The sequence below is a fragment of the Zeus faber genome (assembly GCF_960531495.2).
Source record: "Zeus faber genome assembly, chromosome: 5".
Taxonomy (NCBI): Eukaryota; Metazoa; Chordata; class Actinopteri; order Zeiformes; family Zeidae; genus Zeus; species Zeus faber.
The window spans coordinates 33518736-33543983 of NC_137192.1; the positions used below are offsets into that span (position 1 = coordinate 33518736).

Sequence of the window (25248 nt, forward strand, 5' to 3'; positions counted from 1 at the left end):
CAAGCTTGAGAATACACAAATGGAATGGACTTGAGTGTGTGGCGGGATCTGTTGGTGTTGCGAGTTCGAAACTGTAAATGTAAATGAGTCTCCAGTCATTCGTCCCCATCGCTGTCTATGATGAGTTGTCAGCGAGCGACGAAAAACATGCAAAAATACACAACAATATAAAGCCACCCCTCTGTTTGTTCCCAGTGTGTAGCTGTCAGGGTTGATGTAAGAGGATAGTCATTTTGGTGACTAGCCATGTCGATACACACACACACACACACACACACACACACACACACACACACACACACACACACACACACACACACACACACGACACTATATCAAGATTCTGACAGGTAGAGATGCAAAGGCGCGGTGATGAGAAGTAAGACGAGCAGCGATATAATGATTTCCCACAAGCCATCTGTATCGGTGACATATGCGCTGTTCCGCCTCCCATCCTTCCTCCGTCGAAATTAGAACTGGGGATCCTGAATATATTACGGAGCAAAAGCGATCCCTTAAAGTCACGGCGCCTCCCCTCCCGCCAAGACCTCCCGGGGGACTGCTCAGCGTCGGCTTTTTAGCTTGTCACCATATGTTCAGTTTACACGCTTTGCATTGAGCGGTACGTAGGTACAGAGGTACAGAGGTACAGAGGTACAGAGGTACAGAGGTAGCTCCTGTAGCGACGCGGCAGCCATGTGCTTCCGCTTTTACTCAGCGCATACTGAGTGAACGGGTCAACGCTCCCAGCAAACGAGGTTCCTCTTTCATTCCACCTTTCGCTTCCATCCATGAAAATTACTGATTTATCTTTTATTTCTCTACTTATAAGAAGTTGTAAGGCACCCTGTCATCCCTTCCTCTTTTCAACGAGGGATGTTTAAAATCCTGCGAACGACTATCATTCAGCTTTGTGGAATGTGAATTCTGCCCATGCATTCAGATAGATAATACATCGCGGACACATGAATGAAGGACTATGAAACTGTTCCGTGTATTACGTCTACGTATCTGTCACGACTCCCTGGCTTTATAACGACGCGTAGGACTCTCTTTGCCTGAATAAAATCCCAATTTGACCTTCTCTCCAGAGTCTCCACTCGTCTGCAGCTCTCGGAGCATCTGTGCGAGTTCACTTGATAAATAATTAATACAATAGAAGAATGCACAGGCCACAGAATAACAAAGAGGCCACAGCACTGTGTCTTAGCCTGCTTTAGCAATGAACACACACACACACACACACACACACGCACACACGCTCAGGGTGATGTCGACTAAGAAGCTGAGCTTGGAAAACAACATTTAAAATATTAAATCTCAAACTATTTTTCATTGAACGACGACACAGTTTGGAATTTAATGCATTATATTCCTTGCCGACGTTTTTTCCATTTCACCTTTTTCAGAACCTGATGCAACCATGATGAAATACAGATAAGACGGTCTGCCATTGTGACACATCGTCACATTCTTGGATCTTACACATTCCATATCCAGAGTGATGATTATGAATGAATGATTGTTTACTCATTGAAGTTCAGATTTACACCCATCAGCCACAACATTAAAACCATTGACAGCTGAAATGAATGACATTGCTCATCTCCTTCCAATGGCTCCTGTCAAGGGGTGGGATGTATGAGGCAGCAGGTGAACAGTCAGTTCTTGAAGTTGATGTGTTGGGAGCAGGAAAAATGGGCAAGCGTAAGGATCTGAGCCACTTTGATAAGGACCACATTGGTGATGCTGGACGACTGGGTCAGCGCATCTCCAAAGCAGCAGGTCTTGTGGGGTGTTCAGTATGCAGTGGTTAGTACCCACCAAAAGTGGTCCAAGGAAGGACAACCCGTGAACCGGTGCCAGGGTCATGGGCGCCCAAGGCTCATTGATGCACGTGGGGAGTGAAGTCTAGCCCGTCTGGTTCGATCCCACAGAAGAGCTACTGAAGCACAAATAGGTGAAAAAGTTAATGCTGCTATGATAGAAAGGTGTCAGAACACACAGTGCATCACAGCTTGATGTGTATGGGGCTGTGTAGCCACAGAGCGGTCAGAGTGTCCATGCTGACCCCTGTCCACCTCTGAAAGCTCCTACAATGGACACGTGGGCGTCAGAACTGGACCATGGAGCAATGGAAGAAGGTGGCCCGGTCTGATGAATCACGTTGTTCTTCTAAATCATGTGGATGGGGGGGGGGGTTAGGGGCCGACCTGATGGAGCATCTGTGGGATGTGCTGGAACAACAAGTCCGATCCACTTAAAGGATTTGCTGCTAAGGTCTTGGTGCCAGATAGCTGATGTTTTGGCGTCACGAAGGGGAGCTACACAATATTAGTGTTTTTTAGTGGCGGTTTTTAATGTTGTGGCTGATTGGTGTAATGTTGAAATTTAAACGATTATAATGTGGTTCTTTAGAAACACAGTTAATGTAAAATAATTACATATAAATAGATTGCACACTCTGATTTTGAGAATTTTAGGTTAATTTCAGTTTCAGTTAGAAGGAAAAATATAGGAATGGGGATACAAGTGCTATAGGTTTTTTGGCATTGTCAAAGAAAGTTTTACTTTCGTTTTTACTCTACTCTTCAAAAACGAGTATAAAGACATTTTGGCAAATTCAGTCTGTCACAGTGTTTGTGAATTACCGTCGCAGTCCCCCGCTGCAACTGAACTATTGCAGAGGAATCATGTTTAATACAAGTCGTTGGTGCTCAAACTTAAAACATGAGTTCCTTCTCTAGGTGTCTGCCAGTTGCCACTACAGATTTTGTTTGCTTTCCTTGCAGGGAGAGCAAACATGTTTCCACCAGCTGTCTGGCCACATGTTGGAGCAGGCTGTCCGGGCCAGTTAAGGGAAAAGTGTATTGGGATGCAGTTGTGTGGAAATATGGGTGTTGGAATAACCCGCATAATCACTAACCCTCTACAAACCCTGGAAAACCAACTCCGCTAACTCACTAACTCACTAATTCACTCACTGACTCACTCATGGAATTTGACGAAACGAGTGTCAATTATGTTTGAACTGGTAAATCATCGGCGTTGTCGCTTTGTTTTAAATCCTCATCTTATCAAGGAGGATGTCATTGCTGTATTTGTGTTTGTTTGAATATCCTAATATTCAAAAATTATTTGCAAAACAAGGGATTTATTCTTGATTAACACTTAATGACACCGTTCATATTAGAGTCTTGTAATGGATCTCTGTGCTGCAATTACGTGTAAAATGGCAGAATTCTGAAGAAAACACGGTCGATTTCAATGTCGCCCAGGTCTGTTCAATGTTTATATTAGAAGCGGCAATGCTGTAAAACGTCACTTGTACGCAGTACAATATGTCATTTCCAAAAAGACGTTTGAAGGCAGAGCAGGGAAAGGAGAACAGGAGGTTTGACTGGGTGCAGTGTAATATCTATTCTCTCTTTCTCAAAGCGGATTTATTGGAAATCAAGATGCTGCGATGTGAGTGCGGTGAGAGCGGCAGCACTGGAGGAGACTAGATCTGGGTTGACATTCTTTGGAGTGATCAGCGGAGCCCCCCTTAGGCTGCCAGAGAAGTGCCTGAAGCAAAGCCCGTCAGTTGTTGCTTCTGCACACTGCGCACGGTGTCACGACACTGACAAAACACATTATACAGGAGAAGAAAAGTTTTTCCCGGATTCTTTGATACTTTTGACGCTTGCACTCGCCCGCCCACCCCTCTCCCTCGCTCCCGCCATCCCTTGCTTCTCTCCTCTCTCCAAACTGGAGAGCACAAGCATTAAACATGCAATGACAAGTGCTTTATTTTTTTGCTTTTTATTTTTTTTTATTAGTATTTATAAAAGTGAATATACATATAATAACAGAATGCATAAATATGTTGTAAAACACACTTTACATACACATTATGTAATATATTATACATAATATATAATACATAATAATATATATATATGAAATAAAAATATATTTAAAATCTCATGATTACCACCATAACATGTTGAAACTGCATGAAGCATGCTACATTTGGTACATTCAAGTTAAAACGTACTTAAATGTCTCCATATCAACAAAAAGATCAGGAAAAACAACTGAAAAATACCTTTACCTTGGAAAAAACATCAAGCGCTATCCAAAGTTCCCTCTAATCACTAATGTCCTGACGCGACAAACATAAAAGAATCACACTTCACGGCTTCTACATGTGGGGGGGGGGGGGGGGTTCGTTTTAAAGCTTCCACAGTCGGCAGCAGAAGACGGATCCCGCATCGTTCAGAACTCCAAAGTCGCACATCACTTCCCGCTGACGCCCGTTCGTGTTTACGGTTGTTTGATTCCCGTAGACAAGACAAAAGCTGAAACTCACTTCTCCGACCATTAGAAAGCACGAGTCGGCCATTGTGATTCAGGTCCAAGTCCCTGCACCATCTACCGCCGCACACGGCGCTTGCCGCCACCAGCGTTTCTCTCTTAGGATCCATTTCCCTATAACGACCTTTTTTGTACGGTAGTTTCCAGTGTAGGCATTGGAGGTGCAGTTTCAGTCAATATTCCACGGCTCTACTGGGGGCATTGCAGACTAAATTGGAAATCGGAGAGGACTGAGTGGGTTTTTTGGTGATCCCGTCACTTCTGGAAATTTAAAACATCCCACACTTCAGGAATCAGTTGAAAATGTGGTAAAACTAGGGTGTGATGAGGCACCTGTCAGAAAATAAACAGCAAGTGTCCAATTTCTAACCGGGTCCTATTTAATGATGGAAAACTACAATGACAAGAACCACAGTTTTGCAGAGCGCTGTACTGCCGAGTTGAAGAGTTCATAACGTGTACAAATATGCGTTTTGAATTTGCACATGTTGAGTAGCCATCGTGTTTGACGCAGCGATGACCGTGTCTCAGACCCTGTCATCCTGATTTGTCTATTCCTTCTTCCAGGTGGCCAACCTACTCCGGTTATTCCAGATCCCTCAGATCAGCTACGCCTCCACCAGCGCCAAGCTCAGCGACAAGACACGCTACGACTACTTTGCACGTACCGTGCCCCCGGACTTCTATCAGGCCAAGGCCATGGCGGAGATCCTGCTCTACTTCAACTGGACCTATGTGTCGACGGTAGCGTCAGAGGGTGACTATGGCGAGACAGGCATCGATGCCTTCCAGCAGGAGGCTCGTGCCCGCCAGATCTGCATCGCCACCTCGGCCAAGGTGAGCCGTTCCATGAGCCGTTGGAGTTATGAGAATGTCATCCGCTCCCTGCAACAAAAGTCCAATGCCAAAGTCGTTATCCTTTTCACCCGCAGCGAAGACGCCCAGGAGCTTCTCGTGGCCGCCAACCGCATGAACGTCACCTTCACCTGGGTGGCCAGCGACGGCTGGGGGGCCCAGGAGAGCGTGGTGAGGGGCAGCGAGGCGGTGGCGGACGGTGCGTTCACCATCGAACTGGCCTCGTATCAAATTCCCCAATTCAATGACTACTTCACCGGCCTGCACCCGTACAACAACTCCAGGAACCCATGGTTCAGAGAGTTCTGGGAGAACCAGTTCCAGTGCAGCCTCCACGACCTGGGCTGCGGAAAACAGTCCCTACGCGAGGTCCCCTTTGAGCCGGAATCCAAAATCATGTTTGTGGTGAACGCCGTCTATGCAATGGCTACGGCGCTACATAACATGAGGCAAGCCCTCTGTCCCAACTCCACCAAGGTCTGCGATGCGCTGAAGCCAGGCAACGGCAGGAAGTTTTACAAGGACTACATCCTCAAAATCAAATTTGAAGGTGAGCCCAGTTCCATCGCACGCCCTTTGTTGGCAGAATGCAGTTTTGACGCCATGTCTTCTTTGCGTCTTTCTTTCTTTTTGTTTTGTCCATTCAGATAAACCTCAGTATGATGTCACCTCATTGCCAGGGTGCATGCATGCTGACAAATTCCATGACATCAATTTATATTTTGTATTTTAATTCACATAAAATTTGGAGGCAGCACAAGCTGCAACTGGCTCTTGTTTTTGAGTTTCAAAACAGACAAAACGATGGTTGACGCTTCATTGCTTGGGGGATAATTCCTTCCATGCATCTTCTATTCAAATTAGATTGAGATAAAGCCTTTTTTTGGCCATTTTTTGCCAAAATAAGTTAAATACGACGGAAGGCATAATGCATTCACTTGAGAAAAAGAAATTTCTCGTTTTTTTCCGAATTAACGAGATAAGTTTTCATTAAAAAATGAATTGTGCTCTGTTTTTCCAAATTAACGAGATCTCTTAAATTCGGAAATACAGAGCAGAACCACCAGAAGAGCTCGTTCCTACTTGGGAGCTTGATTTCATGGAAGCGGAGCTGTGCCGCCTGTTTAGTTGAATCCAATTTTATTTTGGTTTGGGTTCTGGATACTCATGTCTTTAAGTAATATAGATAGTATTGTTTGGTAGTGATGTTATAAGTTCGACTTTGGCACCTCGGGACTTGGCGGTTGTTCGGACGGAGCGCGCATTGCAGTGTTTCTCCAGGAGCTCTTGAATCAATAAGGCATGCTTCAGATGTAAGATGATGGATCTGAAATGCACTGCGCTTCCGCAGGAATGGGAGCTTCTCGCCGAATAACAACCCCGCTTTGTTTGGTGTTTCTGCCCTGTTTTACCAAATGAACGAGATACCCATCTCGTCGAAACAGAACATAACTTCTTTTTTTTTTCGGAACTTGTCTCGTTAATCCGGAAAAAAAAAAAAAACAGAGCAGATTTTTTTTTTTTTGCAGTGAAAACTTATCCTGTTAAGTCAGAAAAACGGGGCATGTTTTTGTCAGGTGAACGCATCAGGCTTCCCTAAAATACAGCTTTGTCTTCATAAGATTCAACTTGACACTCCAACACCGTAATCAGAGGCTCAATTATCTGGGTACTAGTAGGAAAATCACTTTTTTAAACTGTCAAGCCACTGAAAACGTTGATGCAATGTTTGCTTTCATAAACAAAGCCTTTTCCTCCCCTTTGCTTCCTGCGCCTTAAGACGATCCATTTTTCTTTTATCTTTTCTCTCGCTTTCTCTCTCTGCCATTAGCGCCGTTTCGCCCGGTCGACACGGAGAACGTGGTTCGCTTTGATGCCTTCGGAGACAGCCTGGGCCGCTACAACATCTTCCACTACCACAAGGAGGGCGAGCGCTACGTCTACCGCAAGGTCGGCTACTGGGCCCAAAGCCTCACGCTGAGCACCCACCTGATCCCGTGGGCGGGGCAGGCGGCGCCCACCTCGCAGTGCAGCGACCCCTGCAGGAAGAACGAGGTGAAGAGCATGCAGCCCGGAGACGTGTGCTGCTGGATCTGCATCCCCTGCCAGCCCTTCCAGTTCCTGCACGACGAGTTCACCTGCGCAGACTGCAGCTTCGGCCAGTGGCCCCTGGCCAACCTGACCGGCTGCTACGACCTGCCCGAGGAGTACATCCGGTGGGAGGACGCCTGGGCCATCGGGCCCGTCACCATCTCCTGTCTGGGCATGATGTGCACGCTCTTCATCATTGGCCTTTTCCTCAAGCACAACGAGACCCCCGTGGTGAAGGCCAGCGGGCGTGAGCTCTCCTACATCCTCCTGCTCGGCGTGCTGATGTGCTACTGCATGACCTTCATCTACATCGCCAAGCCCTCCACCGCCGTGTGCACGCTGCGCCGGCTGGGCCTGGGCACCTCCTTCGCCGTGTGCTACTCGGCGCTGCTCACCAAGACCAACCGCATCGCGCGCATCTTCAGCGGCGTGAAGGACGGCGCCCAGAGGCCCCGCTTCATCAGCCCGGCCTCCCAGGTGGCCATATGCGGCGCTCTCATCTCCTGCCAGCTGGTGGTGGTGCTGGTGTGGCTGCTGGTGGAGACCCCCGGCGTCCGGAAGGAGGTGGGCCCCGAGAGGAGGGACGTGGTCACCCTCAAGTGCAACAGCAAGGACTCCAGCATGCTGGTGTCCCTCACCTACAACTGCGTCCTCATCATCTTCTGCACCGTCTACGCCTTCAAGACCAGGAAGTGCCCGGAGAACTTCAACGAGGCCAAGTTCATAGGGTTCACCATGTACACCACCTGCATCATCTGGCTGGCGTTCCAGCCCATCTTCTACGTCACCGCCAGCGACTACAGGGTGAGTTTTCAGGCCTGGTTGCTGGGAAGTGCTGCTGTTAAGGGGGTGGGGTTTGATGCCAGGTGAATAGCATCAACTGTCGGTATAATGGTTTGCTTTTCAGATTAGCACTGAATTCCGAACTTTCACCAACACAAGAAGCAGATTTTATTGCATCTTTTCTCAGTTACTTTCATCTGGTGGTGAATTTTGCTTTGGTTGGTTGAGTGCGGTGATTGTAATACACTTGTGTTGCATCACTGATGTGTTCCAATGAGAAGGAAAGCATGGAATCCAGATCACATTATAGCAAATGATACTTTGCATAACTGGTGGCGGTCGGGGACAGATATGGATGGAAATCCTGAATTTGCTCGACAGGCAGATGTCAATAAAAAAAACAAACGACTCTGCGTTCGCCGCGAGTCTTAAGTATAAAAAACATTTTGACTTGGATGGTTGCATCCGTTCAGACGGATTCAGACTCCTGGTAGCATCGAAGCAGACATTAAAGAAGATGTGATTTGATGAATTACTCGTTTGGTGATTGAGATGTCGCACATATCAAGCAAAAGATAATGTGTCATCTTCCCAGATAAAATAAATGGTGTCGGCCTAAAAATAATCCCAGCTAATTAGGCAGTTGCTATCGGTAGAATAGTAATTTGGCACATTCTGAGACAGACAGACAGACAGACAGACACTGTAGATAGATAGATACTGTAGATAGATAGAACCTTAGGCTCTGGCTCCCCGGGGACCTAAGCAGAGTGTTTGGGGAGGGAGGGATGGAAATTGGAAGGGAAAAAGAGGAATTCCCACGACGCCGCCGCCTCCTTGGGAAACACGGAGCGGCTCCCACGCGAGGGAGCGAGCGGCGAACCGCGCGTCCCTGTTTGGCCGCGTGCGTAGCTGTGTGGAATGGAGTGTGAGAAGCCAGGATGCCGAGTGCCAGCTGTGTCCCCCCCTGTCCGGGGACCACCGCCGGGGCTCAGAGGGACCCTATACCGTCCAAGGCCCCCGGGGGCCAAACGGGAGGGACGGGCGGGGAGCCGGAGCGGCCTCATCAGACAAGACACAAAACTCCACTTTGACCCATGAATTATTGCCGAAGCGGCACAGCGAGCAACGGCGCCTCCGGTTTCCTTCACAGCACCGGGACATATTACCCGTGTTTTACACTCGTTGGGAGATTGTCGCCGCGTTCTGATACGTCGCCCCGTCTCCGGGCGGATAGACAAATACAAATTCGGCCGCCGTCTCGCATGAATTGTTAAGGCAAACTAAATACAATCCGCTGAACCACGGATAGCGCATTTGATTACCGCGTGGCATATCGGAGAAGCCGCGCCGTGGGAGGCGGCGCTGGGCCATTTCAGATGGGTTTAAACGGTGACTCCCCGGCCCTGGCACGGAAACACCGTCGGACAAAGAGCAATAAGCAGGAAGAAGAAGCTGCTGGGCCTTTTACAACAGATGTCGTCAATGTGTGTTCCCTCGAACGGTCTTGAGAGCAGTTATACACTACTCGATGCTATATCTCTGAAAGTCACACCAAAGCGGTCATCCCAGCACGCTCCCATCCCGCCGCCCCCAGACGTCCGAATGGTTGCATCACAAGCGGAGAAATTGAGAGAATTGTTAAAAAAAACCAAAACCCCGAAACGGGTTAAAAAGTTTTTTAAAACGTGGGACCATTAAATCCGCGCTCATTAAATCCAAACTAAACAAGCTGCGGGTGCGACGACTGCAGAGCCGCGGGATTCACACGGGCTTCTCAGGAAAGTCCAGAAAAATAAAAATAAATAAAAATATCACACTCCAACGAAACCTCAGATATATAAAAAAAAACAAAAAACGACTCGCCGGAGAAAACCAAACACGCTCCCGTCGTCCCAAACACAGTGATGCAAGCAAAACACATGAAAGCCACAGTCAATGCGGAGAGGTAGTGCCCCACCCGCCTCCACCCGCCTCCACCCTCCTCCGACGGGGAGACATCTGGGAGCGTCTCCCTACAAGGGCGGCCTCCTTGTCCTCTGCTCTTACAAAGAAACATCCCGTGAATTATTAACGACACTTAACAGTTCATTCCTATGCGGCGCCGTCGCCGTCGTCCAACCATTAAAAGCTGTTCTTTCCTCGCCTGGTGACCCGCGGGCGCCGCGCCTTCCCTCCGCTTGCGGGTCGCACTTGTCTGGACATGAATGTCGCCCTCAACCTGGATGTGCTGCGAGGACAGCCGGAACCATGCTGTGTTGGCGACATGAGAATCATATGAAGTTCCTGGGTTCTTGCGCTCTGAGTAGAAAAGATAAAAAAAAATAAAAAATAACGACATTCTAACCACACCGTGGTACCTTTTCATCTTACTCGATTTGAATGTGCAGTTATTCATTGTTAAAAATACGTCAGTGTTATTTTTCATTTTTATACTAATCCGTTTTACAACTATTATCGCTCGTAAAAGTGTATCTGCAATGGTACTTGAACTAAACCTCATTAGTGTGGATATATTCTGCATTTAATACTTGGATAAATAATTTGACTTTTTCCTTTTCGTCGCACAGCTCGTGGACAGAACCGAGCGCCTATTTGTTCTCCATCGGATCACGGAGCCCATTTTAATTGATAGTTTACGGCATAAGCGGAATCCCTCATCAGCCCCGCGGGGTTAAGGGAAGGGACGCGACGGGCTCCCTGCGACGCCCTGTGTGTCTGTAATGAATTTGCGCCGTCCATCTTGTCAATGTCACGCTCCGCCGTGAGGCCGTGAAATCACATTACGGAGCACTTCCCGGCCCGTTGCCCCGGAGCCCGCCTCGCCCTAATACAGACGTTGGCATTTGGGGAAATTGTGACGGACATCTCCTGCGCTTGTCAAAATGGTTCTGAGCGGCAAACACAGACGGTTGCCACCATGCAACGCTGCGCTGGTCGTCTGGTGCAGAGGTGCAGGGGTGCAGCGGTGCAGGGGCGCAGGGGTGCAGCGGTGCATGGGGTGCAGCGGTGCAGGGGTGCAGCGGTGCAGGGGCGCGGGGGTGCAGGGGCGCGGGGGTGCAGGGGCGCAGGGGTGCAGCGGTGCAGGGGTGCAGCGGTGCCACTGAGAATGGGGGAACCCAAACGGGGACAGCAGGTTGCGGTGGGTGGGGGAGCGCGAGAAGCTGTGAGGGTCAGGCCACGGGCTGGGAGGCAAAACGAAAAACCCTGTTTACAGCTTCCTTACTAAATCCGCGGTTGTCAAAACTCCGTTCTATTTGTGTTCTTTCCTGACGAATGGAAAAGGTCTTGCGCGTCGGCCCCGGATGAATCCTCGGGTCAGAAGTTAAAAGTTGCATCACTTATACGTTCGCTGAAATCAACTTTCGAAAAGACCAACGGATCGGATGCCTTAGTCCCTTTGGGCAGATTTGAGAACCTTTTGGGTGATTTTGATGTCGGGATCTGCAAATGCTTGCTTTAGATTTGTTATTTTAGTTGTTTTATTTACTGATTGCCGATGTTGTTGATGTATTTACGGTCTTTTAAAATGCGTGTGTGGGATCGTTTGTAACCAGGGCGCCATCGAAAACGAGACCTCGGTCTCAATGGGTTTCCCTGTATAAATAAAGGTTGAATAGATAAACAAACCTAATTACAGTCTGGAGTTTACACATGTTAAAAACACAGTTTATTTTACACTCATTCATAACCACACGATTAAGGTGTGGTGGATGAGTGATCAAATGTTGTATTTCTGACCCATTTCTCTCTCTCCTTCCAGGTGCAGACCACCACCATGTGTATCTCTGTCAGTCTGAGCGGCTCGGTGGTGCTGGGCTGCCTCTTCGCCCCGAAAGTCCACATCATCCTGTTCCAGCCCCAGAAGAATGTCAGCACGCTCAGGGTGGCCACCACCCGCTTCAGCGTCACCACCGGCCCTGGCTCCAGCTTCTCTCAAGGTACCTAGTATCAATTTTATGACTATACGCTACACTATCACCTGCATGTTAGATCGGGGGTTCCCCAACTGCTGTCACGGACTCCCCCGTGGGTCTGTGAAGGAATTGTAAGGGGTCCACAGCTAAATTATCGTTTTTTTGGGTTTTAATTATGTGGAATTCCCGGCCCAGCTCTTCTTTTTCTTTTTTTTTTTTTTTTTACAAAGCTGGCTAAACAGCTACACCCATCAGCCACAACATTAAAACCACTGACAGGTGAATAACATTGCTCATCTCCTTCCAATGGCTCCTGTCAAGGGGTGGGATGTATGAGGCAACAAGTGAACAGTCCATTCTTGAAGTTGATGTTTTGGAAGCAGGAAAAATGGACAAGCGTAAGGATCTGAGCCACTTTGACAAGGAACAAATTGTGACGCTAGACGACTGGGTCAGAGCACCTCCAATTCGGCCACAGGAGGGCGCTATAATACGCAGTTAAACTTGAAAACCTCAGCCCTGCCTCACCGTTTGACCTAGAGACCTGAAACTTGGGCCATATCCCAAATTTCTCACCCTGAACAAATTTTCCTCAAGAACATATCAATTCTATCGGGATAGATTTTCCGCATTCTCGGAAACTTTGTTTTGAAAATCTTCTTGTCATCAGAATCAGAGTTCAGAAGTGCCAGTATCGCTGAGAAGCAGGGGGCTTGTTTGTGAGCTCTACTGCCATGGTGAAGAAACTGTTCTGCTGGCGCAAGGTTTTGGTCTTGATCGACCGGAACCTTTTGCCAGATGGAAGTGTGTGTCAGAGGTGGTGACCGGGATGGGAAGGATCAGCGGTGATCTTACCTGCTCTCCTCCTGGGCCTGGAGCGGTACAGGTCCAGGTGAAACGCAGGTTGCGTTCATATCAAAATGCTGAGTCCCCGGCCAGAGCTTTGGCCCTTGCCATAAAAAAAAGCCTGGAAGCCCCTGCCTTAGGTGATATTAGTAGACACCTGTCCACTCTGCAAGGGCGATGTAGAATAAGGGATTTTACTGTTTCGCAGCATCGGCCTCCAATGTTGTTCCGACGGTGTGCAATGGACGGGAAGTGGTGGATTCCACGACCTCCTCCTTGTGAAGAACGAGCTGAAGACTGTGTTCCTCTGCAGAGCATTGTAAACAGAGTTATACTGTATAACCACTAGTCCTGAATCAGGTGTTTCAGATATAAAAGAGGTCACACACAAGATCGTCCTGATTATGTTGTCCTCAAAGTGCTGTGAGTACAATGTCCAGATTCTGAATTTTGTTCTTTGACTAGTAGCGAGTTTAAATGAGATGCCAATGAAGTTCCATATAGCCCTTCTTTTTATTCAAGATTCTACTTGCAACATGGAGTAAATTATAGTGAAGCTGTTAAATGTAAGACATACAGTACAAGATGTTTTTAATGTAGATTTTGGTGAACCAGTTTGTGCTTTCTTGTAATTTATGTAAATAAAAATGTGTTTTTTATTCATATGAAAATGATTTAACGTTTGACTCATTTACAATATTACACCGAGAACCCCCAATATTCGGACATGTTGTTTTGAGACAATTTGGTAAGTTCCATTTATTGGAGCATATAGGAAAATGGACCACATGGACAAACCTTTTGAATAAATCTTTTAGTTTCAGAAAGCCCATTTAAACAGCAGCCGCTTTTGAGTTTACATCCTTGCTTACTCTAATGGTTTTACTAGAAATATTTTTATGAGATATAAAAATCGGTCAAAAAATAATGCACGATAACGGCCGGATTGCATACAAGAAAAGAGAACTACTACCATGGGAATATTCAATTTACATCAACATTTCAAGTGTTTACACGTCCTGATAAAAGCTATCCAACCTTTCAGCTTCCCCGTTCACAGAATATCTTTAAAGTGTTCCTGTCCAACAGAGAGGTGAAAAAGAATCAGTCATAAAAACATGGAACAAAATATATCCCCAAATGTGTTCCATTGGTGTCCATAAACACATGGCGCAGATATAAAATGACCTCTTTGTGTTAGAAAGGTGTATTTATTGCGCAACACTGCCACCAAGTGTCCAAATCGTGCGATCCCAGCCTAGAAACTGCGCCCACTTTCCCCAAATCGCAAAGAACCAAATGCGGTTGAAGGGATGAGGCATCAGGTTATTTGCAGGAGGCTGTGAACTCCAGATGCTCTGCTGGTCACTTGCCTCAGATGGTCCCTTGAAACTACATCTTACAGTCGAGCTGCGACCCAAACGCGCTTGGTTTCCGCCTCCCCCGTAAACGGGGATTTGAATACATCACCAAACGTCAAGATCTAAATCTGGTCGTTTCTTTCTTTCTATCAGAATCAGAAATACTTTAATAAGCCCAGGGGGAAATTACTTTCATTACAGCTCCAATCTACATACAACATATTAACATACAACTTATAATGATTAAGAAAACATATTTATATATAAATAAATATATAAACATATCTATATACACATGGTAAAGAGTAAAATGTACAGTTAAAAATGTGCAAGAAGAAGAAAGTGCAGAAGTGGAAGTCGGTGTTTTGAGGTCAGATTACAGAGAGGGGGATTCTGACTCTGAGGGAGGCGTTGTAGAGGTTGATGACCTCAGGCAGGAATGACTTCCTGTGGCGCACTGTGGTGCATCTGGGCAAGAGGAGTCTTCCACTGAAGGTGCTCCTCTGCTGGGCCAGTGCGTCGTAGAGAGGGTGTGAGACGTTGTCCCAGATGGACTGAAGCCTGGACAGCATCCTCCTCTTTGCCACAGTCGTCAAGGTGTCCAGCTCCTCTCCTACGACGTCACCGCCCTCCTGGTTAGTTTGTTTAGTCTGTTGTTGTCTGCGACCCTCAGCCCACTGCCCCGGCATGTGACAGCCAAGAAGATGGTACTGGCCACAACAGACTCATAGAACATCCTCAGCATCGTCCGGCAGATGTTAAAGGACCTCGGCCTCCGTAGGAAGTAGAGTCGGCTTTGGGCCTTTTTGTAGACTGCCTCGGTGTTTCTGGTCCAGTCCAACTTGTTATTGAAGTACACCCCCAGGTACTTGTACTCCTCCACAGTGTCCACAGGGACCCCCTGGATGGAAACAGGGGTCACGGGTGTTTTTGCCCTCCTGAGATCCACTATGAGCTCCTTTGTCTTAACAACAACAAGACAAAGGAGCAGTTATTCCCTTTCCCACCAATGAATCTGTAACTTCCTGTGAATATTTCAATGGGGTATAAACGACTCCATTGCACCATTTTGAAGCAGCGACGTCTTTACCATCCAACCCGCCCAGTACACAGCTGTGGGAGAATTACATTACATTTCATTGATCAGACACTTTTATCCAAAGCCACTTACAACTGTTCAAACACCGACGGACGCAGCCATCAGGAGCAATGAGGGGTTAAGTGTCTTGCTCAAGGACACTACAGCATGCTAGCAGGAGGAGCCTGGGATCCAACCAGCAACCTTTAGATCACTAGACAACCAGCTCTACCGCCTGAGCTACCACCCCCATAACGGGGGGGGGGGGGGGGGCGGGGGGGTGGAATGGAATACGAAAAAAATGACGTCAGAAACACCCAGAGAAAACGAGGAAACAAATGACGACCTACAGCGCTGTGACGTCTGAGGATGTCTTGAGCGCGCCAACAGATTCAGGGCGGGGTTGCACGTGTATGACGTATGACCGGTTTGAAGTTTTGGCGCCGATGAAACGCCATAAACGTGCATGACGTAACTTTAATGAGCGAACCTTGAGCACGCTTTAAATCGGAAGCGGAAACAACGAGCCGAAGTATCGGAATTCCCGTCGGCAGTGTCCAGGTGACGTGGCTGCTGTGACCTCTGCCAACCACCAGGTGTCACTTGTGCTCCGCGTTTTCCAACGCCCCGGAGCTTCACGGGGCGGAACCGCTCACGACGTCGGGACCCGTCGGTTGATCGGTCCGGCGACCGTTACGCTTTTCATTCGACATCTGCTACTTGTGAAACAATCCCCGTGGAGACGTCGGCTCTCAACTCCGACTCCATTCTCGCGCCTCAAGTTGCTACGCGGACTGTAAACAGTGACGGGCGCACGGAGCAGGAAGTCCTGACCCGGATATCCGCTGGCCACACCGGAACCTCAGACATATTGGCCGTTGTCCCAGAGGGCCTTCCGGAAACGTAACAGACATAACGGTAGTTTAGCGCGCTTCTTCTTCAATTTCAACGTTGTCGTTATTACAGTGTGTTGTAATATATTGCAGTTTGTGTTGCGCGTGTGTGTATATATATATACACACACACACACACACACACACACCGTTCAGTGGTTGCAGCCGACACCGACGTTCGCGGTAAACGTCTCCATGGTAACATCGAGCTCCACCAATCAGAGACGCCGCTGTTACACTGTAGGATTGTGGGTAGTGTAGTGCTTCTCCCGTGACATCGCGAATTAAATGTCCCCCCCCCCCCCCCTTCAAAATAAGGTTGGCGTCATACGGACACCGTGGCTTCCACCGGGGCGAGAAGCGTCGCCCCATCAACCTCACCGTTCGCGGTAAGTCCTCCGTGGACGGTGACGGCAGACGGTCCAAACACTTCCATCAGAACATGAACTGCGTTTTCACTTCCGGAAACTCACTGTTGCGCTCAGCGGAAACGTCAAAGTGTTTTTTGGTTTTGTTTTGTTTTTCTTCCTCCCTTTACCGGAGCCGGGTTTTTTTTTTTTTCGTTTTGTTTTTTATAACGTTCACCGGTTCGGAGGAGTTCGAATCCGAGCATGAAGAACAATACGCGCGCCAGTACAACCGGCGGCGCTAAAGGAGGAAGGAGGAGGGCGGAGGGAGGAGGGCGGAGGGCGGAGGGCTGGAAGGACCGGGTCTTCAACGCAAGCTCCGCCTCTTTCCACCGGAAAACAAAGTCCGTGGAACAGAGGCTCGTTATCTCTGCGGCAGATCGGTCAGATCCGCGGCGGGACCCTTGACGCTGAACGGTAAGCCCCCCCCCCCCACCCCCCCACCGGGCGAATACGTGCTTGGTTCGTGGGAACGGAATCCCCCAAAACAACTACGTCACTGCAGCTAAAAGCGTCAACAACCACCGTGCGTTAGTGATAGAATACGACGTAACGTGCTGAACGCGCAGCCGGTAAGAACTGACTTTAGCGCTTGTCGCCTGTCACCGCCGGCGCGTAATGTCAACGCGCAGTCCCACAGCAGCACCCCGTGCCGTGACGCAACGCTCTGCCGAAGACGTCTGACGGCATTATGACGTCACTACTGGAGGCAGACACGCCTGCGCTTGTCCAGGGCTCTTCAGTGTGGCGTGACGTATAAAAGTCAGAGTGAATAGACGCTGCTCTACCTTAGAGGTTGTTATTCAGCTTGCGTTTCGCCTTTAAATAACTTATTATCCGTGCTATAGTTAAGTACTATCCGTGCTATAGTTAAGTACTATCCGTGCTATAGTTAAGTACTATCCGTGCTATAGTTAAGTACTATCCGTGCTATAGTTAAGTACTATCCGTGCTATAGTTCATTATTATCCAAGCTATAGTTCAGTACCAAATGAGCTATTGAAATTTTAACAGCTATACAACTCCTATTGCAAAATGGAATTTAAAAAAAAAAGTGCACGGTTCAAAATCATCAAAGTATGAAAATATTTATATTTTAATTATTATTCAATTCCAAAAAAAAAAAAGTTGGATATCAGAATGCATATCTCACAACAGCAGTATAATACAAATAATATAAATTACAGGTACTCCTCACTTAACCATTGGTTCCGTTCCTAAGAACAGGTCGTTAAGCGAATTGGTCGAGAAGCGAGGACCCGTGTTATTTCACGGTAAGCAGGCGTGGCTGGTATATATAGTGTATATAGTGTCTTCTTCTTTGGGCTGCTCCCGTTAGGGGTCACCACAGCGGGTCATCTGCCTCCTCCTAATTATATAATAGTATTAATTGTCTGTGTTGTATTATACACTTAAATCCTCCTAAATGAAACGTACCTTAACTTACCTCCAGTACCCACCTCACAGAGTACAAGTGCTGGCATGTCACAAAGCGTAGAGGCCCTCGCATGTCACAAAGCTTCAACTGGCTCAACTTCATGCCACAAAGCTTGTATGTGTATCGTAAAGGGTGACGTGTCACGCTTGACGCTGAGACGCCCGTGGTATTGTGTGTGTACGCAGCGTACAATACAGACTGCTCAGCGAGCTGGCCGTTAAACAGGTGGGTGATCCTGTGAGGAGTACCTGCATTACCTTATGCTCTGCGTTGACATATTTTGCCCGCTGAAATTTACCGCCGCGATTTACCGCAGCTCGTATTTTACGACATACGATCGTATGTCGTAAAATACGAGCTGCCTCTGCCGTACTTGACCCTGTGAAGGGGGTTTGAGGACCATGCCGCGAAAGAGACGAGCCGCCGCGTCTTCCGCCAAGGCGGGCGGCAAGAGGGTGAAGGAGGAGCCCGAGACGCCCCAGCCCAAGGACGCCTTCACCTCGGCCAAGGAGGCGCTGAAGGCTGCTGGAGGGCAGGTCAAAGGCAAGAGGAAGGTGGACGAGCACTGTCACGTGCAGGAGTCAGAGGTGAGCCACACTGACACCATTCATACGTCATGGTGGTCCATTCATACGTAGTAATGAAGCATTGATACCACTGCCGTCTCCCGCAGGTCCATGAGGACTACGACTGCATGCTCAGTCATACAAACATCGATCAGAACAACAACAAGTTCTACGTCATTCAGGTCATCAAAGCCAATGACGCCTACTGCTGCTGGAATAGATGGGGCAGAGTGGTAAGTTTCTTTTTTTTTGGCGAGAAACGTTCATTCTCAAGCTTTTAAATTTTTTTTTTTAATATATAGCGGTTTATTTTAATTGAAATTTACGTTTAGGGAGAAAAGGGACAGTCTAAATGTTCAAAGAGTTTTAACGAAGCCGAAAATGCGATCAAGGACTTTGAGAAAAAGTTCAAAGACAAGACAAAGAACAACTGGGCCGATCGTGCCAATTTCGTGTCCCACGCCGGGATGTACACCTTGATCGAGGTGGACGGCAACCAGGACGCGGAGGTCAAGGTAAAAAAAATAAAATAATAATAATAATCTGTATTTCATTATTGGTGTCCCTCCTTGAATGCGGAGTCTCGACATCCACCTTTCCAAAAACCTCACTTGTCTTTAACGTCGCAGGCGGAGCTCGCCAGTGGGAATCAAGTCCCCAAAAAAGTTGTCCCCTGCTCTCTGGACGCTGCTACGCAGAAGCTCCTCAAGCTGATCTTCAGCAACAACATGTTCAAAGAAGCAATGGAATGCATGAACCTAGGTGAGTGTGTCGCTCAGTCAAGAGCGGATTTACTGAGGCGGGCGGGTGGTGTTACCCGCTGACGTAGCAAACCCGTTGGGCCGGAGCTCCCTGGGCCTTGGGCGCGGCCCATCCTTTGAAAGCGTTCAGCCCTGAGCTCTTATGATTGAAGTTTTTTCCTGCGGCAGCGATGGGTGTAAGCCCTGGTCCCCTGGTTCTCAAACGGAGGGTGAGGTCCACGTCCCCTTCACCTCGACCCCGTTCCGCCTTGTCGGTGTTTTGTTGCTACTGCTTGGAATGTTTCTGCTCAGTTCCAACTCTTCCACCGCAGATTAATATTTTACGCATTCAGCCGGAGCCATCGTCTGTCACCCACAACCGATGAAATTCTGTAGTTTGCCAGCCTGTCAGGGCTGCACGCCGACAAAACCGCAACCCGGGGCGTGTTGGCGCGATGCCAAAATAGTCGGTCACACTCGGTCTGTCGTGTCGCGTGTTTGTAGATGATGTTATTACAAATATTTTAAGATGTTGTCCCAGTTTTGTTGCTTTGATTGCCATGGACCCGCTCCCTGTGTGGGGGAGTTATACACAAATGGTTCAGCCAATGAGGCTCATTATCAAGACGCCGGTTACGCAGGTTAAGATGAATACGGATGAATCGAGGTTGACGAACAAGTACAAGTTAAAGTAACAACCCAGGACGGCGCTGCGTCGTACCACCCCAACACACAGACAGATATTTCCAGGCCATTGAACCCCCCCAGGGTAGCACGCCCCGTAACGTGATGCGTGTTGCGTGGCAGACGTCAAGAAGATGCCTTTGGGAAAGCTCAGCAAGCTGCAGATCGCGAAGGGCTTTGAGGTGCTGGAGGAGATCGAGGCGGCCATTAAGCAGAAGAGCGGCGGCAACTCCCTGATCCAGCTGTCCTCCAAGTTCTTCACCACCATCCCGCACAACTTTGGCCGGAACAGACCGCCGGTCATCACCGACGGCACGGTGGTGGAGGAAAAGAAGGAGATGCTCATGGTGACTGTTTTTATTTATTTATTTACTGTTATTATTTTTTTTTTTTTTACAAACGCTGTCCTGAATGACCACACATCTATCTCTCCTCCGCTCCCACCAAACCCCCCCCCCCCCCCCCCCCCCCGGGCGGTGGCAGGTGCTGGCGGACATTGAGCTCGCCCAGACGCTCAAGTCGCAGACAGAGAAGGCTCAGGAGGAGATGATCGAGACGGTTCCTCACCCTCTGGACCAGTCCTACAGCTCTCTGAACTGCAGGCTCCGCTTGATGAGTGATGACGCCGAGGAATTTAAGGTTGTGTTTGCATGTTTTAATATTCAATATATGTTATAAATATTTCAAACCAAGGTTTTTTTTTCCTCCAACCCCCCCCCCCAACCACACACAATAATATTAAGCTTTTATTTTGTTTGTTTATTTATTTTTTCTCCCACCTGAAGATCATTGAAACATATCTGAAAGAAACAGCGGGTCAATACCACAAACCGAAAATTCTCAATGTCTGGGAAGTTGACAGAGAGACAGAGGTACGGAATAGAAACTAAAGACGCTTTTCCATCGCATCGTACCGGCTCCGCTCCACTCGCCTGTTTGCTTTTCCATCGGTTCCAAGTTGTGGATAGTACAGCCTCTGTGTGTGTGTGTGTGTGTGTGTGTGTGTGTGTGTGTGTGTGTGTGTGTGTGTGTGTGTGTGTGTGTGTGTGTGTGTGTGTGTGTGTGTGTGTGTGTCGCGCTGAAGATGGTGACACGGCAGTTTCATGCCGCTGCCACGGCGACCAGCCACATTGAGAGTACTATGTTCCTGTGGAAAACCACGTACCCGGTACCTTAAGTGAGTGGAGTGGAGTTGAGCTCGTACCATGCGATGGAATCAGGCTGCAACGCTAAACGCCATGTTTGATATTCTCAACTGGGCTGGAGTCTGACTCTGGAAACCTCCCGTCACAGGCGGAGCGGTTCAGCGAGAATGGCGACCTGGACAACAGGCGTCTGCTGTGGCATGGCACCAACATCGCCGTGGTAGCCGCCATTTTGAAGAGCGGTTTGCGCATCATGCCCCAGTCGGGAGGTCGCGTGGGAAGGGGGATCTACTTCGCCTCCGAAAACTGCAAGTCGGCAGCTTACGGTGAGGCCGAGAGACGGGCGGAATGGCTGCCGTGGTGATGCCGGGGGGGGGCGTTCCTTGTTGTTCCTCAACTTACGTTTTTTTATTTTAATTTTTTTTTTTTTTACATATGCTTTTCTCAGTGCGAACATCAAAAAACACTGGAGTGATGTTCCTGAACGAGGTGGCGCTAGGTAAAGAATACACCATCACCAATGATGTATGTTCCCTGGTGAAGGCCCCGGCGGGGTATGACAGTGTGGTGGCGAGAGGAAAAGTGGAACCAGGTACCGGACGGCCACACAAGGCTTCTCCCCCTTTTTGAATCCTCAGGTTTGAAATAAACTTGGGCTCGTATTTAATGGTTATGACGCAGTTTGTGATGTTTTGTTTTTTCTTGTCCCCCCCCCCCCCCCCCAAGACCCAACTCAGGACGTCTTTATCACTATGGACGGCAAACAGGTTGCCGTGCCCCAGGGAAAGCCTGTGCCGCAGCCTGGGTTCTCAGAAAGCCACTTTTGCAACAGCGAGTACCTTGTGTACAGAGAGAGCCAGTGTCGTATCCGCTACCTGCTGGAGCTGAAGATGCACTAGTTCCAGACGGGAAAGGTCTCCATGGAGACGGCAGCCCATTATGCCCCATAAACTGGATGTATAATTGGGAGTTTAAATTGCTTTGCTATATTATTTTAATGTCTTCATGCAATCATAGCTGTCACTTTAATGGCATATGTCACTTTAATAATGAAGACTTTTTAATGTGCCTTGTTTTTTTGACCTTTTACATAACCATCATAACGACTCTTTACTTCCATACTCATACATACAAACAAACATACATACAAACATACATACATATACATACAAACATACATACAATTCACCAGATCGTAATAATGTCGTAATAATGATGCTTTATCTCCAGGTCTGAAACAATCTGAAACAACACTATCAAGATTTTTAATGTTTTTTTTGTTTTAAGTGATTTTTCTTTCCACATTTTCAGTATAGTATAGATAAGATGTCTTAAGTTTCCCAAAGGGAAACCCCAGTGTTGCAGCAGCATTGACATACATGACAAAACACACATAATTAAAAAAAACGTTTTTGAATAAGTGTATATACACTCACCGGCCGCTTTATTAAGTACACCTTGCTAGTACTGGGCTGGACCTCCCCTTGCCTTCAGAACTGCCTTAATTCTTGGTGGCATGGATTCAACAAGGTGTTGGAAACATTCCTCAGAGATTTTGGTCCATATTGAATCGACAGCATCACGCAGTTGCTGCAGATTTGTCGGCTGCACATCCGTGATGCCAATCTCCCGTTCCACCACATCCCAAAGGTGCTCTATTGGATTGAGATATGGTGACTGTGGAGGCCATTGGAGTACAGTCAACTCATTGTCACGTTCAAGAAAGCAGTTAGAGATGGTTTGAGCTTTGTGACATGGTGCATTATCCTGCAGGAAGTAGCATCACAAGATGGGTAAACTGTGCTCATAAAGGGATGGATACGCTCAGCAACAATACTCAGGTCTGCTGTGGCGTTGAAAGCATGCTCAGTTGGTACTAAGGGGCCCAAAGTGTGCCAAGAAAATATCCCCAACACCATTACACCACCACCACCAGCCTGAACCCTTGATACAAGGCAGGATGGAGCCAGGCTTTCATGTTGTTTACGCCAAATTCTGACCCTCCCATCTGAATGTTGCAGCTGAAATCGAGGCTCATCAGACCAGGCAACGTTTTTCCAATCTTCCATTGTCCATTTTTGGTGCCTGTGCCAATTGTAGCCTCAGTTTCCTGTTCTTAGTTGACAGGAGTGGCACCCGGTGTGGTCGTCTGCTGCTGTAGCCCATCTGCGTTCAGAGATGGTATTCTGCAAACCTTGGTTGAGTTACTGTTGCCTTTCGATCATCTCGAATCAGTCTGCCCATTCTCTGACATCAAGGCATTTTCGTTAACACAGCTGTCGCTCACTGGATATTTTCTCTTTTTCGGGCCATTCTCTGTAAACCCTAGAGATGGTTTGGTGTTAAAATCCCAGTGGGTCAGCAGTTTCTGAAATAGTCAGACCAGCCCGTCTGGCACCGACAACCGTGCTTCGCTCAGTCACTTGAATCCCCTTTCTTCCCCATTCTGATGCTCGGTTTGAACTTCAAGTCATCCTCACCATGTCTACTTGCCTAAATGCAATGAGTTGCTGCCATGTGATTGGCTGATTAGCTATTTGTGTTAACAAGCGATTGAACAGGAGTACCTAATCAAGTGGCCGGTGAGTATATATGTATATGTATGTATTATATGCCTACACATACACACATGTGTGTATACACAAAGAACTAAATAAAAACTATAAATATAATTTAACTTAGAAATAAATGCCAAGTTTCTCGAGTGCAATGGTTTCAGGCTGTACCTTTCTTTGCTTGCTTTGGTGACTGTTTTTCTGTTTGCGCTGTCGATGCAGATGGTTCTCACCTCCCTTCAACCGCGCCGATCCTTCCAGAAAGAAATGGCTGAGGTCTTCAGAAATGGATGAACTGTCATACTACACTGCTGTATAGTAAAAGTACTGAATTGTGCACTATATGTGGTGTTTACAGGAGACGGCAGCAAAACACTATTTTGAGTAAGCACCAAGCACTGTTACGAGCCCAGCCTTTTGTTTGTTTACAACTGCAACTAAGTAGGTACTTGAATGCATTAGTCTGAGCTGTCAGCCTCCCCTTCCTGTTCCGTTCCAAACACCACCACCTGGTGTCACTAACAGGCGTTGATCCAAATGTTCCGATTGAATGTCAGTACCTTCCCTTCTCTGCACCCTGACATGGCTTGAGCCCATGTAAAGTCAATAAATAACGATGCCTTGATACTTTTTTTTCCTCTCCCTCACATTAGTGATTTGCCTCGTGAATCCTGTTTTCTTATGAACTATTTAATTCTGTTTTATATTTTGACACCGTTGAGTACATTTGTGAGGATTAATGAAGCATTGTGATTTGGAAAAAAATATTTGCGGGCCAGATTTATATATATATAGTATCACCGTGTAACATTAAATTGTCTCGCAGCCCCCGATGTGGCCTCCCAGCCGGTGGTTTTAGGCCGCTGGTAGCTCTGGTCACCTATGGTTATACATGTGTGTGTTGCTTTATATAAAAACCGTTGGAATGGCCTGCCGTGAGGTACAAATTATTTAAAGTTTCCTTAAAAATGTCAAAGTGTCCCGAGCGTCACTCTCATTTGTTGATATTGAACATCTGATAGAGTAAAATTCTGACCAGCAAAGCTGATGGAACCTTGGTTTTGGTCAAATGTCTTGACCTTTGTCCTGGTTAACGGTGTGGTCATCTCATTAGGGAGCACTCAAGTCCATTTGGTAAACTGGAGTTTCACTATTTTTCAATCTCCTATTCGTCAGGCAGCCAATGTAGCCTGTGAGGGGTCAAAAACTATTGTTCCACCTTGATCCTGCGACACTTAACTCTCCAACATGTCATATCACTTTTTGAACATGACTTCAAAATGTGAGTGTTGTTTAATGTTCTATGTGTGTGACCCATTTCTAGCTTTCATAGGCTCAACGCCCCCACCGCCCTTACCAGGAAAGGGATGATTCCTTCATTTATTCATTCATTCATGGATGAGCAGGTCACACGTAGCCGTTACAGTTTCCATTCAGAGCCACCACACACATTCAGACGACCTAAAATACCCATAATCTTAGCTGCAAAATAATATAAGATCACCCATATAATATCTGCATGCACAGTCA

At 47.5% G+C, this 25248-nt stretch overlaps 2 protein-coding genes across 2 annotated transcripts in view; both read left to right on the forward strand.

The window, feature by feature from the left end:
- The window catches only part of grm2a (glutamate receptor, metabotropic 2a), a gene marked incomplete at both ends in the record, with an annotated part of 26457 nt that extends 13324 nt beyond the window's left edge, over positions 1-13133 (forward strand). Inside the window, 4 exons of the mRNA XM_080000051.1 lie at positions 4927-5764; positions 7046-8109; positions 11852-12029; positions 13060-13133. Coding sequence (XP_079856177.1) covers positions 4927-5764; positions 7046-8109; positions 11852-12029; positions 13060-13133 — 2154 coding nt within the window. The remainder of the gene's footprint in view (positions 1-4926; positions 5765-7045; positions 8110-11851; positions 12030-13059) is intronic.
- Positions 13134-16888: 3755 nt separating this feature from the next.
- On the forward strand, positions 16889-24350 carry parp3 (poly (ADP-ribose) polymerase family, member 3). Its single transcript, XM_080000501.1, has 11 exons — positions 16889-17007; positions 18416-18615; positions 18702-18827; positions 18927-19109; positions 19224-19356; positions 20142-20365; positions 20502-20657; positions 20804-20890; positions 21312-21489; positions 21612-21755; positions 21890-24350. Exons 2-11 carry the CDS (start codon positions 18430-18432, stop codon positions 22060-22062), a joined length of 1590 nt encoding a protein of 529 aa, XP_079856627.1. The 5' UTR covers positions 16889-17007; positions 18416-18429; the 3' UTR covers positions 22063-24350.
- The last annotated feature ends 898 nt before the right edge of the window (positions 24351-25248 follow it).